The sequence below is a fragment of the Oncorhynchus mykiss genome, chromosome 3 (genome assembly GCF_013265735.2).
Source record: "Oncorhynchus mykiss isolate Arlee chromosome 3, USDA_OmykA_1.1, whole genome shotgun sequence".
Taxonomy (NCBI): Eukaryota; Metazoa; Chordata; class Actinopteri; order Salmoniformes; family Salmonidae; genus Oncorhynchus; species Oncorhynchus mykiss.
The window spans coordinates 17,529,320-17,546,062 of NC_048567.1; the positions used below are offsets into that span (position 1 = coordinate 17,529,320).

Consider the following 16,743-nt stretch of genomic DNA (forward strand, 5'->3'; position numbering starts at 1 on the left):
CCCCTTTCATCATCATCATAACACAGGCCCTCAGCCATACCCCTTCCCTCTCTCTCTCTCCCTCTCAGCTGGTGGTCCTTCTGGTTCCCTGTGTGTGTGTGTGTGTGTAGCAGGCAGGGTGTCCTGTGAATAATACATGACCCAGAGCCCTCTTGGATTCTCCACTCATGCACTAGCACCCTCCAATACGGCAAGCAAGCCCCCTCAGTGTGTGTGTGTTTTGAATAGCCTATAGTTAGTTCAGGCAGCTTATTGTTCCTGTCAGGGGATGTCTGGATCTCTTGTAGGATATCCTCAGATGTTATGTTGGTATATGTACAATAACAGACAACCAGCTCCCTTGAACTGGATGTCAGCCGCACCAATATGTCGGAAGAAACACTGTTTGATTGACGATCGCCAGCTTGCAGGTGCCCGGCCCTGTCACAGGGTGTTAGTTGCTAAGGGAATCCCCACCGGTCAAACCCTCCCCTACCTGAGCCAATTGTGTCGTCCTATGGGGCTCCCGGTCACGACTGATTGTGGCACAGCCTGGGATGGAACTGCAGGCTGTGGTGGTGCATCTGTACTGCGGTGCAGTGCTTTTGACCGCTGCACCACCCAGGACTCTTTTTACCAATTAATATTCTATTAGGATGCTAATTAGGAAGTGTTTCCTGAATTATATTCTATGATTGCCAGGGTAGAATGCCCATTTGTTAGCCTCGAGATATAACATTGTTAATGTGGATTTCACGCTTTTCTGCCTGATATCAGGTATGTTAATGAAGAGCCTCCACAACACAATGGACACACTCTCGTTCCTGTTGCAACACGCCTGTCAGTCAGGGTATGAGATGGAGAGAAAGAAATGGATAGGTAGAGGAGGAGAGTGAGAGGAAGAGAGCAAGACTGATACTAAGAAAGTGAGAGAGTAACATTTCTCTCCCTTTATCTGTGGTTTGTGGTGTGCTATGTGACAGGGTCATGATGTTGGTGTTTTCACAAATTGCGCTGTCACAGTGGAAGATAATTAGTTGACTTCTATACCATTTCTGAAGGACACACACACACACACGCACACGCACACACACACTACTTCCATATGAAACATTGAAGAGACAATATCAGATGAATGTATTCTGAATGTAATATGTTGTGAGAGCTAGTTGACTCTGCTGTCTCCTGCTATGGCTCCATGCAGTGTAAATAAGCAGAGAGGCTAAACCCTGACAGCACTTAAGGAGTGTCTCCCCATGCATCTCTCCTCTGTGATTGTTGTTGATGCTTCTCATCCAGGGCTAGATTAATGGATGCAGGCTAGCAGGGTATGGCAAGGGTTTCATATTTCATCTAAGTGCTGCAGACTAAGTGTGTACTGTACTGTGCTGTACAGAGAGAAGAGAGAGATAGAGGAGAGATAGACACAATCGATAGTGTTGTGTGAGCCCCGTCTCTCCCTGATGCCAACCCCAGCTCAGTGCACGCATGGTCTAACCCAGCTACACTGCTACACTGCTATTGCTAATGCTGCAGACACTGCTGCTGCTGCCACAGTCTGCTTCCTCAAACTCCACCGGCCGCACCATCTCTCATTGCTAAACGGGGGCCGCCGGTGCTCCAGGATCGTTGACATGGACACAGGAGAACCCCTCAGCCATCTGCTGCGTCACAGCCTGTCTCCTAACGTACCTCTCGTCTCAAATCACAACACATCATCTCTCTCCACCCAGCGCCCGGGAGGATTGTGACGCGTCAGTCTGCCACTTCCCCCCCTCCAGTTTCACTCCCCCCTGTGTTGTAGTACAATCTCCTCGTTTCCAACCTGCCAGGGCTAGCGGGAGAGAAAGAGAGACAGAGCAAGGGATAGAGAGGGAGATGTTTTGAGTTTGTTAGCAGGGAAATGAGAGGACAGTGATTGGTGTTAGTGGTGCGGTGTGTTCCGTCTGCTCTCCAGAGAATCCCAGGTGAGCTGTGTCCTGCTATAAGGTAAGAAGACAAACTGATTACTGATGATTTCTCCTCCTCCCCAAATCCCTAGTTCCCTCTCTCCCTTCATCGCTCTCTCGCGGTAGAGCAGTGCGTGCAGGCTTGTGTGTGTGTGTGTGTGTGCGGCTCAGCCGGAATAGTCTTCCCCAGACACATCACACACATGCTGTACAGTACATTAGATGGGCATGTTTACCATTTACCATCTAGGGCATGTAGAGAAATAGACGGAGTAGCAGCAGTGCTGTGTGTGGGTGCGTGAATGTGTATGTGCATCTCTGTGTGTATGTGTGTGTGACTTATTGTGGGTGCGTGTATGTGCATCTCTCTATGTGTGTGTGTGACTGTATGTGGGTGTGTGTGTGTGTGTGTGTGTGTGTGTGTGTGTGTGTTTGTGGACCATGATGAGCTCACATGCTATCTCCACGCAGGCCCACCTGAGACTATCTGTGTGTGATAGTGATTAGGGAGGATGTGACGAGGTTATGTAGACGCAGGGGGGAGGGGTTGTGTGTGGAACACGGTGAGCTGACTCTGGAACTCTGGAAAGTCTCATCTGCAGTTTCTATACAGGTTCTTTACGTTGCATTCATTCAGCAAGCACAAACGAGAGCATCATTATTCTTCTTTCTGCCTCTCTGTCTCTCGCCTCCTCCTTCCCTCCCTCAGGACTAAAAGGTATGTTTCCATTGTTGTGCTGCGAGGTGCTGATTTGCCCATCTAAATGGCTACTCTGAAACAGTGTTTGCTGCTCACATATCACACTGGTCTGAGTGTCCGTCTGACCGGCGATCTGCATCTGTGTTAACACCTCACAGAACCCTACTGAGGCAGAGAGGCTGTGCATTGGGCTTTCTGCAGGGCCATACGACACAACATACATTCTTGTCTTTCTAAGGAGATGGGAGATGAGAAATGAACAGAAACAAGCAGACAACAGAAAAGCAGAAGCAGCACCCCTCCATGGCTCGATGGTTTAGCCTGGTTGATGGGCGATAGATAGATACTTTTGAAATGTATATTTATTACATCTATCGCCCATCAACCAGGCTAAACCATCGAGCCATGGAGGGGTGCTGCTTCTGCTTTTCTTTTCCCTCTTCTACTTAGAAAGACCAGAAGAGAACAGGGACTGATTTCAGAAAGAGAATGATGAGGACAAAAAGGGAGGGAAAGCGACGAGGGAAATAAGAGAGGAGTGGATGAGAGAGCCAAGTGGTTAGGAGAGGGAGGAAGAGGGGAAGAAGGCAGAGAGGCCTAAGGAAGAGTGACTGAGTCTACACACTTAGAGAAAAGGGGATCCAAAAGGCTTCTACCTGGAACCAGAAGAGTTCTACCTGGAACCAGAAGGGCTCTACCTGGAACCAAAAGGGTTCTACCTGGAACCAAAAGGGTTCTACCTGGAACCAAACAGGTTCTTCAAAGGGCCTCTATGCAGAGAGCTAAATAACCATTTTAGGATCCAGAAAGCACCTTTTTTTCTAAGAGTGTAGGGCCTAAGTTGAAGTGGTGCTCTTTTGGTCGTGAGTTATGAGGAGGCACATGTCTGGGTTCAAACCTGAGCCCTTTACATTTCCTGTAATCCTGTCTCATCTGCTATGAAGCCAGATTTAGACTGTTTGATCTTCCAGATCAGGGGTAGGCAACGCTGTTGTTGGAGTGCCGCAGATACTGCAGGATTTTTTCCCCCTACTAGGCACCACACTGAGCTACTAAGTTAATTGATCAGTTCAGCGATTGCCTCAATTCAACCCACCTGTCCTACCTGCAGCACTCCAGGACCAGGGTTGCCTACCCCTGTTCCAGATATTGATCTATCATGTATGCTGCCCCTCCGCCTTACCCTTCCCGGTGGTATATTTGTATATCTTGCTAGTAATCTCATTATGTAAGTGTTCTGTTTACGTCAGATCGATTTCTATAGAGAACAATGGTAGCCTTAGTACTATGATAATGATTTGTAATATGGAGACAGTAGGCTCCAATGAAGTGATAACCATTGATGAATATATTATAAACACATTGAATTAATTTGTATTTCTATGGTGCTAAGCTACTATGAGAGAAGAGAAGAGAAGGGTCACTTCAACCTGGTATGATAAGTACTACAGCACTTATCTGTCTGGGGGCAGTCGCCTATGCATTCATTAATCTCTGATTTACTGCTACTTTCATAAAAGGAGGAAAATATGTCTGAATCGTCATGGAGATACGTTTCTAATGGCTTCATAATCCACTCTCTATATTTTGTTATACATATTTAGTGGTTCACACACAGCAGCTGTTGTAGTTGGAGTGGTATGTCTCGTAGTAAATGGGGATAATTTACTGTAGGAAGATCAACCACTGCGTCCAGTAGAAAAGCATGGAATGAACCATTAACGGATACAACTGGATTAGGTATCATCGCATCACCGGACTGCTGCTCCACTTGCTGAAGTTCAAATGCCCACTAAACCCACTGTACCTACTTCAAAGACCCACCCCATCCATCCCACCTTGTTCCAAGCCATCCTATCCTAACTTGCCCTTCAGAATACTGTCTGTTTCTGGCTCTGCAGGACTAAAGCCAAGCCAAGCCAATCTACAGAATGAGAAGACTCCCTCTAGATGGCCGGCCTCCCAGTCCCTCCCTCTCGTCTGGAGACAGACGTAAATCTATCTTATTATTCCTCTAACAGTAATGTCTTCAGACAAGCCCAGCCCAGCCCAGTGTTGAATCTCTTACAGTAGTGTCAGTAAGGCTGAACCTAAGCCAACAGTCATTCTGCCCTGGACCAAAACCACAACAGAGGCACATTCTGTCAGACACTACATCCAACACGTCAACACTCCTAAATAGAGGGGAGGTTTTAGTTGTGATGTGTTAGTGTCTAGTGGATTAGATTACCTTGTTCTACTTATTGATCCATTGTTGGTCTCCTCTCCTTGTTCTGGTTGGCTCTGAACAGTGAGGGACTGAACTATAGCTGAGCTGGGTTGTTGGCATTGGTCTAGAGTAGGGAGAGATCCACACTGGAGTTTGTAAGTGTCAGAGTGATTGGTCTGAGTGACCCTGCATGCTTCTGGCTCCTTAGGCTGGAAGTGCTGGGGAAGCCTGCCAATTTACTCATATGAGTTTTTTATCCTACATCTTCATCCAAATCAGAGCCAAGTTCTCTTGGTACTAATCAGAGGGAGGAGGTGGAGGTGAGGCCTGGGCCACTGGTCGGCTGGCTGGATGGTTACCTTACTGACTGGTTGGATGGCTGGCTCTAGATGGATGAAGGGTTGTACAACTCACACAACCTATAGATAGATAGATACCTGTAGGAGGGATGGATGGAAGGATTGAGGGACAGAGGAATTGAGGGACAGAGGTATGGACGGATGGAGGATTGTAGGATGGAAGAACAGAGGGATTAAGGGATGGAGGGACAGGTCAGGACACAGTTCTGTTTTGTGGACAGCTGTAAAGAGTCTGGTTTGCTCTATTTGAATTAGTGTTTTATTCTAGTCAGGCTTATTAACCAATGATTTATACACTAGATGTCTGATGGGGGCACTGTGTTGAAGCCATCGTGCCTCCATCTTGGCACTCCCTCACTGTTGTAAAAAACATATTTTGGAAGTTATAGAAATACATTTATTAATGTCTAAGTTAGTTTTTGCCACGTTTATTCTATTACAGACACCTTAATAAATAAATAAAATACTTCAATACATGTCATTTAGTCCTTGAAATATTGAATTGAAATACTGTAGAACTCCATTCCCAATGGAGGACTGCTCCTACTGGGGAGTGCCAATATGGCCGACCACTGGCTTCAAAGCCTCTCAATAGTCATTACATAGCATTTGGCAATCCAGGGTTTATATACATCATTCTTATCAACACCGCTGTGTGCAAAGATACTGTAGCTGATATAAGTGAATTGGGGGGAAAAAGTTTGAAAATCATCTACCTTTCCCAAAGCCTAACCCAATGCCCAGACTTACTTTATCTGAACCTCTTTTCCCCATCGCTAACTCTAGCCCAGCCTCATCTTGTATCTCTATAGAGGGCTACAGTTACTTTCCTCTCTGGGAGATGGTTTTCACCTCTCTAGGCTAGGGGGTGTTATTTTCACAACCGGATGAAAAGCGTGCCCAAAGTAAACTACCTGCTACTCAGGCCCAGAAGCTAGGGTATGCATATTATTTGTAGATTTGGATAGAAACCACTCTGAGGCTTCTAAACCTGTTTGAATGATGTCTGTGAGTTTAACAGAACTTATTTGGCAGGCGAAACCCCGAGGACAAACCATCCAGGATTTTTTTTTTTCAGGTGACAGTGTTTTCAATGGGTTTTCTATGTGGTTCTAGATTCCTAAGGCACTTGCTTGCAGTTCCTATCGCTTCCACTGGATGTCAACAGTCTTTAGAAGTTGGTTGATGTTTTTCCTTTTTGTAATGAAGAAGTAGGGCTGTTCAGAACGAGGGTCGAGTCTAGTGTATTGTTTTGGTTGGGGGCGCGTGCGACCTGAAAGTTCGCTCCACTTTGTTTTTATCCGCTATTGAACCCATTTTATCCCGTCTTAAATTGTATTGATTATTTACGTTAAAAAATACCTAAAGTTGTATTAGGAAAGTTGTTTGAAATGTTTTGACAAAGATTACAGGTAACTTATTAGATATTTTGTAGTCATGTTGCGTGAGTTGGAACCAGTGTTTTTCTGGATCTACTTATAAGGCAACTCCTATAGTCTCTATGTGCCATTACCATCATACCTGCTATAGTTTCTGAGTATTATCATTATCATCAAACATGTAATTTGGTAACGGAAATAAGTCAAATAGATTAGGATCCGTTTCACTCTCCCCATTCACCAATCAATCCATCAGTTTTAAAAATCATTCATTTTCCAAATCATAATCAAGACCCATTGAATTATCCAAACCAAATTCACAATGACATTGCTCAGTGATTTAAATAGATCCTATCACTCAAAGTCAAAACCCCTCAATTTAACACACATCAACATTGGCAGAATGTACATTTATATTAACATACAGTATAATTATCCTATAGTTATAATATTAACTTTCTTATCACGATTATAATACAGATCAGTATCTTAATGCATTCTTCATCTAAATTACTATGCTTTGATGTAGTGTGTAGACCTCTACAATCAACCTGATACCACAAAGGTCGAAATACATTTTTGGCACAGTTGACCCCCCCCCCCCCCCCCCCCCCCCCCCCCCCCCTTCAGGCACTGATTCTTCTGGCGTCTTCTTCATTGTCTTGTCGTGTCTTTGGCTATTCCGGATTAAGTGATATGACATGCTATTCTATAAAATAATTACTCCGTAATTAATATTACCTGATTGAGCTAATCATGTAAATGTAATTAACTAGAGAGTCGGGGCACCACAAAATAATATTTATAGAGCTATTATCTTCCGAATAAACTCTTATAGACCTAGTAATACTTTACATCAATAGCAGTCAATATTAATCGTCATCTTAATTCAGTCTCATCTGAAAGTTGTAAATTATTGGTTATCTGCACGAACCCTGGCTAACATGTTGAATCAGCAATACAAAATTGGGTTTAATTATTTATTTACTAAATACCTAACTAATCACACAGAATTACACATACACATAATTAAATCATAACTTGATTACAAATGACCTCATAAAGGAAAACGTCCCTAGCGGGCGGAACAGATATGACAGCTGGTTGCACAAAAGAAAAGGGTCTGGGTTTGAGTGAAAGAGCGGGAAGACTGAGGAACACAGGGAGAAGCTGTGCTATCGTAAATACAGTATTTTATGCATTCTAAATTACCGCACATTTGGAAAAGGAAAATGCAATAAATATTTACTCTGAGCTGCGCTTTGGTAGGTTGGTGGTAGATGGAAGGCCGTGTTGACAAACCGAGTCCTTTGTCCTTTGAAGAATGTCTCTGCTGGTAAATTGGATACATTGTACTAATGTTGTTGTGTGGTAGACTGGATACTCTGTCTGTTCCTTCCTAACCTGCTTTTGCATCTGCTGTTGCTAACTCAACAGCTAGGAGGTATCACTTCTGTAGTGAATAAGAGTTCAAAGTTCATACCATTCGCAACCAAAGCTCACGCTGATGTTGGCTTCGTTCTGTAGATATTATCTGATATCTGAACCATTCTGACATCGGACCGTCGTCCTCACGTCCTCAGAACAGGAGGTTACATTGTCGTCAAGGGCTTATATAGGAAGGGAGAGGAGGGCGTGTTTGAAAAGTTTTATAGCCCATGTCCCTCACCTATCTTATGAAAACCCAAATCTCACATTTTAGAAGCTAAAATCACATTTCATCCCATCACGAATAATTTCATATTCAAACATTTGTAGACTTTCCACTGTAGAGTTTATGTCATCTTATCATTGATGAGAATGTCTCAGATGACAACCGAACTGACATCATATTCATTAAGTACCACCGCATATGTTCAATTGTTCGGATTACCAGAATATAGTTCATTTCCCCACATCTTCTGATGTTCCCAGAATCTCTATGTTAACCAAGGGTTTTGCAAATGTAACATCAGTAGGGTAGAGAGAGGAAAAAAGTGGGGAAGAAGTATTTATGACTGTCATTAACCTACCCCCCAGGCCAACGTCATGACAGTCTTCTTCAGATAGCTTTACAGTTCAAAGTGGATGGGTCCATGATAATGTCCCAATTTCAATGTCTCACCTGAGCCGCCATCACCTTTACCTTATGTCTTGTCCATTCGTCAACCATTATACCAGCAACATAAGAGAAGTTTGGAACAGATTGTTTGCCATGCTCACCCCACGTGGACATCTGTCACACTCCTGAGAGAAATTGCATGAGAGAAAAACAGTTGACAGTTTAGATCGGACGTTACATACAGGTTGCTGGCTCAGGACTCTTTCAGTAGAAGTGGTGCGGACAGGGCGATTTTGAGCGCCTTTGGCTTTTCTTCAGCCAGTTAGATGGGGTTTTGAGGTACTTGTTCCAATTATCTCTTCCATGCATTAAAACACAGACTGATGTCACCTTTCATGATAACCTCAAGAGAGCAAAAATCAGAACAACAGTTCAGTTCATTTTAGATTCAGGAAATCCAGACAAGCATTAACTATATGATGAATTGTTACTTTTACCAATTATTCTTAATACCAATGTCTAAAGATGTCAAAGAGAATTACAACATATTCTATTGAAACAATTTTTCAAATTGGCTTATACCCTTCATCACACTGTCAACTTAATCTCAGAGCCACAGGATCAGAAATTTAGACCTATAACCCATCGGGAGAAATCCCAACAATCCAGCAGACCTAATCTGGTGAGATTTGTATCAAAACAAAACAGAACAGACAACACAAACAACACAACAATACTGTACACTCCTTCACATATCACTCAATATGTGTAAACTTCAATCCAAAACTACTACGGATCAAAAAATAAAACAAAATAGAATTAGAATCACTACCCTTAATAACTCCATACAGAATTGTACACATCCGGTCCAAAGGATAATAGACTTAAGGCAGCCTACCCTTAGTCAAAGGCAACACCCTCTCCTTCTTCACATTAGTCTAAATCACAAATATGGCAAAGAACTATAAACTTCATCATAATTATCAATGTTACAAATTGCATTCAAATCAGTATTGCAAATTACCTTAAATTCATTATCCAAATGGCTTTCCAATGAGGGTGATCAACACACACTGGAAATTCAGGACAGAGGTCAGAGTTCATACAAACCCTTCAAAGAAGTGTTTCTTACTATATTAGAAAAGTTAATGAAAAACAGTCAAACATTTCATACATGTGGTATCCTGGGTTTCCAGTTAATTTCTTTATCAAAATAATTCACATGTTTAATTGAAACTCAGAAAAGTAAAACTTCAGAAAAGTTTATGTCTACCCTAACGTTTACAATTCACTCCCACGTTATACTGTACTGGACTGGCTCTGAAGTTCAAATGTATGCAGATGATAGTGATATATTTGAATGCAAAGGGCAAACAACAAGCTACACAATAACTCATTCTTGTAATGGTCCAGTTTACAAAGTGACTCAGTGACTCATGTTTGTATCTCAATGTAAAAATAACTGTCTGCATGTCCCTCACAAAGAGGACAACTGATGCCACTGAGCCAGATGTCTATGTGTCAGGGGAGAAGCTCCAGGTGGTATCCGATTTTAAGTACCTTGGCATCATACTTGATTCCAACCTCTCTTTTAAAAAGCAGGTGAAAAAGTAACTCAAATTACCAAATTCAACCTAGGAAATTTCCAATACATACTCGATTGTTTGACTACAGAGGTAGCAAAACTGTTCTTCAAATCTATGTTGCTTCCCCACTTAACATACTGCTTGTCTAGTTGGGCCCAAGCTTTCTGTACAACATTAATACCCATTCAGTCTGTCTACAAACAGGCTCTCAAAGTGATTGGCCTGGCTCCCCCTCCACTCAGTACAGAAAACCCAAACCTATGGCAGCAGATCCACAAGGTCTGCCATGAGAGGTGACTGTATAGTTCTCTTAAGGAAAAGCACCTTTAGTCAATCTGCTTTCTCTGTTAGAGCTTCCCATGTCTGGAACACCTTTCCATCAGACACACAATTGTACCACTTATCACACCTTCAAAGATAACATGAAGACATGGCTAAAGGCCAATCAGACTAGTGAACATAATCCCTAGCTGTGTATTGCTGCTTTCCATGTTGTCTGTAGCTGGTGAGGCGTGGAAACACTTTGTTGCTTTTATGTCTTTTTTTGTTGTTGCTTTTTGCGTGCTACGTGTTGCTTGTTCTATGTTGCTCTGCATGTGCTCACTGCTCCTTGATTGTCTTTATTGTTATTGTTATTGTTATTGTTTTTAATAACCTGCCCAGGGACTGCGGTTGACAATTAGCCAGCTGGCTAAAACCAGCACTTTTACTGAAACGTTGATTAATGTGCGCTGTCCCTGTAAAAATAAAAAATAAACTCAAACTCAAACTGCAATCCACTTTAATGACCGGACATTGTTCCACATAATGGAAACGGATTATAATGTCCCATAATACATGCAAATGTCCCACTGAATACCTTACAGCGAGATATAGCCCAGCGAGCACAACCAACTCTTCTATTCTTACCAGTAGGAAAAAAATATAACCCATTCTCAAACAACGTTCAGCGCTTACCTTTATCGTAAGGTTAAAAACAAACTTAACAACTTTCTCTTCTCTTTCGGATTACACTTATGACATGTCCAAGACTATAAAAGTAACATGTAATGCACCGCATTTATAAAATACATCATAAGAAGAAGAGAAAAAACAATTTCGCAATTACCTATCCGCTATTATTAGAATTAATCAGATTTAGGAAACTGTCTCTTCTTTGATTTAGTTATTTAAATACGACTCCATTCTCAATACTGTATGTTATTCAAGCCGACCATTTAGGTAACAGACAACGTATTACATCGAAATCGCCTCGCTTTTTATGTTGAATTAATTAGTCTTTCAATTTGAACTGAGCAATCTGTTAAAACATTCATTTTATATTTTAAACAAACACTGGTGGCCGTGTCTGTCCAGGCAAAACATACCAATAGTTGAATTACAATCAGAAACCCAGATTTGAGTCAATTCCATAGACTCAATGCTATTGAAATGACGAAGAAACCCCGCAAATAACCTAATTTACAGTTGTCTGTAGTCGCACATAATAACGACACAATTCACAGAAAATAGCCTTAAATAAAGGTTCAAGTGTTTCTCCGCAGAGATTCTCACATGCGCAAAAGGAAAAGATTAGCAGTCAACGAGTTAAATCAACATTTATTGACTTGGAAACAGATCTTGCACTCTTTAATAAAAGCAGATTGTTTTCTTATGCAACATACAGTGCCTTGCGAAAGTATTCGGCCCCCTTGAACTTTGCGACCTTTTGCCACGTTTCAGGTTTCAAACATAAAGATATAAAACTGTATTTTTTTGTGAAGAATCAACAACAAGTGGGACACAATCATGAAGTGGAACGACATTTATTGGACATTTCAAACTTTTTTAACAAATCAAAAACTGAAAAATTGGGCGTGCAAAATTATTCAGCCCCTCTAATAATCTATCTAGCTCATATTGTAGTGTAACTGAACCACTACCGTACATTCTCTAATAATCTATCTATCTCATATTGTATTGTAGCTGAACCACTACCGTACATTCTCTAATAATCTATCTAGCTCATATTGTAGTGTAACTGAACCACTACCGTACATTCTCTAATAATCTATCTAGCTCATATTGTAGTGTAACTGAACCACTACCGTACATTCTCTAATAATCTATCTATCTCATATTGTATTGTAACTAAACCACTACCATACATTCTCTAATAATCTTGCAGCTCATATATCATAGTGAGACTGTCCTATCTGGGTTAGGGTGACAGAGACTAATTCAGGGTGTCATAGTAGGTAAACTACAGACAGTATGCCCTGCCTACAGCTATTATATAATGATAGCATGCAAAAATATTTGTTTGCACATGTCACAACCATAGACTGATTGTGTGTGTGTGTCAGCCAGTCTGTTCTCTCCACAGAGTCCAGAGAGGCTCATAGAGTCTTACTCTGACATTTTTGGGAGGTCAGGAAAGGAAGTGGGATGTGGGAGGCTGAGGAATGGGAGGAACTGGGAGAGAGAGGTTGTAATGCAGTAAGTGTGTGTGTGTGTGTGTGTGTGTGTGTGTGTGTGTGTGTGTGTGTGTGTGTGTGTGTGTGCGTGCGTGCATGCGTGCGTGCGTGCGTGCGTTTACACACGCGTCTGATAATAGGACCCAAGGCATATAGCAATGATGTGATATATCCAAAGCCTTGTGGTCTTGTACATTGCTGTTGATGTTATTTTTGCATTAATCACTGTTAAAGCTTTATGTTTGGGACATGCGTTATGTTGGTGTGTTGTTGTCGAGATTTACTCTGCATGCATTAGTGTTGCACTGTATACCGAAACGTATGTACTTTTTACGAAACTAGAATTGTAGTTTCGGTACTTCTGTCAAATGTGTCTCACGGATCAAGCCTGTCTACCAGTGCAGCCAACCCCCCACCACTCATGCTGCACAGAAGTTAACACACTTGAGTAATTTGACCAGGCATGTAATAATGTTGAAACTGTTAATTACTGTTCGCAAAACAATGGCTATACAGGCTAGAACACTTTACAATGCAAGAAGATACGTGTAGCTTCCAGCTTTAGGCTAGCTTTCATTTCAGCTAAAGGTGCTCCTGAGTGGCGCAGTAGTCTAAATAAAAGCAAACATCAATTCACTACCCTATTACTTTTATTATCACTATCCTAGTACTTGTGATAATATGCTAACTGTAACGCCAAATATGCTAATTTCAAAGCTGATTGCCACCAAAAACATATTTATTCACTTATTCGGTCTCTCTCTCACCTCTCTCCTAAAGATCTATTGCCTCAGTGAACTGACTGTGCTCTGATGGTCCGCCTTGCCTCGTGAATGATGTCATTACTGGTTAAAGAGACCGCTCACATTCTTATAAAATAAGCTTCTTCTATGCAGATGTTGTTGATCAATACAACAAATAAGTCCCAAATGGAAGGGAAACATCTGTAGCCCCATGAAATCAGCCCCCAAAAAGCTAAATAACTCAATGCATGCACACACTCCTATTGAATATGCATTCACCTGTACTGTGGATAGGCCTAGGCTACATTTTGATTTACCCAGTTTATCAATAGAGATTTACCATTAAATTATTACCATAATGGTGTTATGTAGTTAGATTGCTAAAAACAAAGTCAAATTGATAGTTTCATTTTTTTTGATGTAATCATGATGTTGAACTCAAAAGATGCCCAATGATTGAACAGAGCAGTAGCAGAGTTCATTTTTCTGGATCAAGAGCCATTCTGTGACTTTGGCTAATATGCTTTCTTGTTTTGCTGTGGTATTGTTTTGGTATTGAGTATCTTGATGGTATTGAGTATCTTGATGGTATTGAGTATCTTGATGGTATTGAGTATCTTGATGGTATTGAGTATCTTGATAGTATTGAGTATCGGGACACCACTAATTCGCAACTCAAATTCACAATCGCAATATTTGGTATGAAATTGCACATCTTGCAGCGCTCATTTTTCATACATTTTTTAGACAGTTAACGCAGAATGCCTTTCTCCATAAAATATCAAGACATATTATTTATTAATCTGTGTAGTTACTTTCTTTTCTTTTGTTTGAGCTTTTTAGTAAAACGGGTGGGGAGGACTCTTTGTTATTGCTTCAATTAATGATTCTAGCTGTAAAATAAATATATTTTTTTCTTGGCAGTTTCTCCTGATTTTGTTTTTGTTTGATCCCTGTCAGAAGCTCAACTGTGTAGCGTGACTAACCCTAATCCTAACCTGGGTGAGAGAGCTGCTCTGCTCTGAGAGCTGCAAGGTGACTCTTCTGCAGCCTGGTCACTGTGTATGTGTAGTGATTAGAGTAGCAGCTCATTGGGGAGTCCAATACTAAATATTTTATCTGAAAGGTAGGCTGTGGCACAACACGACACGCTGCCTGGTCCTTTTTTTGCCCAGGGAACAAACACACTCTTTGGCAGCTGTGGAGTAGCCGGTAGGTTGCATTGTGTTTAGAGGGAAAGCATGTGTGTGTGTGTGTGTGTGTGTGTGTGTGTGTAGGCACAGCAGCAATGGGATGTGAAAGAGGCAGCAGCAGAAACAGAGTAGTATGGTTGCTGAGTTTTGATCAGAGGGATATGGAGATAAAGACCTTCTAACAGAGAGAGGTAGCACTGGGACTCCACAGGGAGGGAGAGATGGAGACAGACAGAGAGATTACATGAAGGTAGATCTAGAGGAGGAGGGGACTAGGTGGGGTGGGACAATTTTGGTACGAATAGCAGTAAATGCAGATGGAATCATTTTCCTCACTTTCATTTTTCGCTCAACCTCTTTCTCCTTTCTCTCCTCCCTCTCTCTCGGTCCCTCTCTCCTCTCAGATATGTGTCACAAAGATGTCCACACGCAGCGGCCAGGGAAAGGACTCGGTCATCACGCCCCTGGACACCATCCCTGAGGACAGGAAGGTAAGGGTTCAGCGGACACAGAGCGGTTTCGACGCTTTCGAGAAACCCGCCAGCCAGGTGAAGAGGGTGCACTCAGAGAACAATGCCTGTATCTCCTCCAAGGCCTCCTCTACTGGGAAAGAGTCGCCCAAACTGCGCCGACACTCCAGCCCCAGCTCTGTAAGTCTATACAGTAGCCTACATGCTGTATGCTACATACTGTATATAAAATACACAGCACAGTCTATAGTATACACAGTTTGTTGTCTACTCACTGATCAGCAGGGATCATCATCTAGATTCAGCCGTGGGCTGATTGCTTGTTGAGCGGATGGTCGGGAGGCCGGAACATAATGACCAATAATTTGTAGACTGCAAGTTGACCGAAAGAAGCCCAAACAGATATAATGCTTGACTAAAACGTGGAAATACATGGCAACAGATTTATTAAATACAAATCACTTGGAGCTGTTTTCCTGGTGTTTTTACAGTCTTTTATGTCCAACATTTAATTTTTTTTTTAAATGGTTGTTGATTTTTTGCTCTGAAAACTTGGGTGTCAAATGAAACCACCCACATGCCAAATTTGGGCCGCATGCTGCCAGTTGGGGAACCCTGCTGTACAGTATATACAATACACAGTACGGTCATTCAATGTATACTGTAAGGTCGATAGTATACAGTACAGACTATAGGCCTGTAGTACATTTTACTGGTTGGTACAACTATAGTATGCATTGGTTGAAGCGCAATGTTAAATTCAAATCTCCCTACCATCACATGTAAGCCAATTTGACACCCTCCCGCTTCTCGTCATGATCCGTACGGCCATTACCGAGAACCACTCTACCGGAGTCGTTAGCATTAGGGGCGTCGGAATAAAACGAGGCTACATGGAATGAATATGTTTTGTAGGTTAAACAGTTTTTATTAAATTCACAATTGATTGCTTTTTCTGGAGCATTTTTGACAATGCTAACAACTTTTCAGACGAATCTCAGAGTTCTAAACCGGGTGCAACTCAGTTGCTGCGCAACAGTAGCAGCTAACTAGGAAAATGCTGGTAGCTGTAGCTAGATAGGTTTCACCAGTTGGATAAGAAGAAAAGGAAATTAGCTAGCTAGCTACCTAGGTAATCTCAGCAAAAAAAGAAACATCCTCTCACTGTCAACTGCGTTTATTTTCAGCAAACTTAACATGTGCACATTTTTGTATTAACATAACAAGATTCAACATCTGAGACATAAACTGACATGTGACTAACATAAATTAAATAATGTGTCCCTGAACAAAGGAGGGGTCAAAATCAAAAGTAACAGACAATATCTGGTGTGGCCACCAGTTAAGTACTGCAGTGCATCTCCTCCTCATGGACTGCAACAGATTCGCCAATCTCTTGCTGTGAATTCTTACCCCACTCTTCCACCAAGGCACCTGCAAGTTCCCAGATATTTCTGGGGGGAATGGCCCTGGCCCTCACCCTCCGATCCAACAGGTCCCATACGGGCTCAATGGGATTGAGATCCGGGCTCTTCGCTGGCCATGGCAGAACACTGACATTTCTGTCTTGCAGGAAATCAAGCACAGAACGAGCAGTATGGCTGGTGGCATTGTCATGCTGGAGGGTCATGTCAGGATGAGCCTGCAGGAAGGGTACCACATGAGGGATGAGGATGTCT

The 16,743-nt window shown here is 42.1% G+C and overlaps 1 protein-coding gene across 2 annotated transcripts in view; it reads left to right on the forward strand.

Annotated features, from left to right (window-relative positions):
* LOC110503753 (cyclin-dependent kinase 14) overlaps positions 1-16,743 on the forward strand; it is a 233,248-nt gene that overhangs the window by 45,112 nt on the left and 171,393 nt on the right. Inside the window, exons 1-2 of one of the 2 annotated variants that reach the window (XM_036970579.1) lie at positions 1,784-1,968; positions 14,999-15,244. In XM_036970579.1, coding sequence (XP_036826474.1) covers positions 15,014-15,244 — 231 coding nt within the window. In that variant the 5' untranslated portion in view covers positions 1,784-1,968; positions 14,999-15,013. Of the gene's footprint in view, positions 1-1,783; positions 1,969-14,998; positions 15,245-16,743 lie in introns of those variants that run through there. The other variant, XM_036970578.1, reaches the window with a different exon arrangement.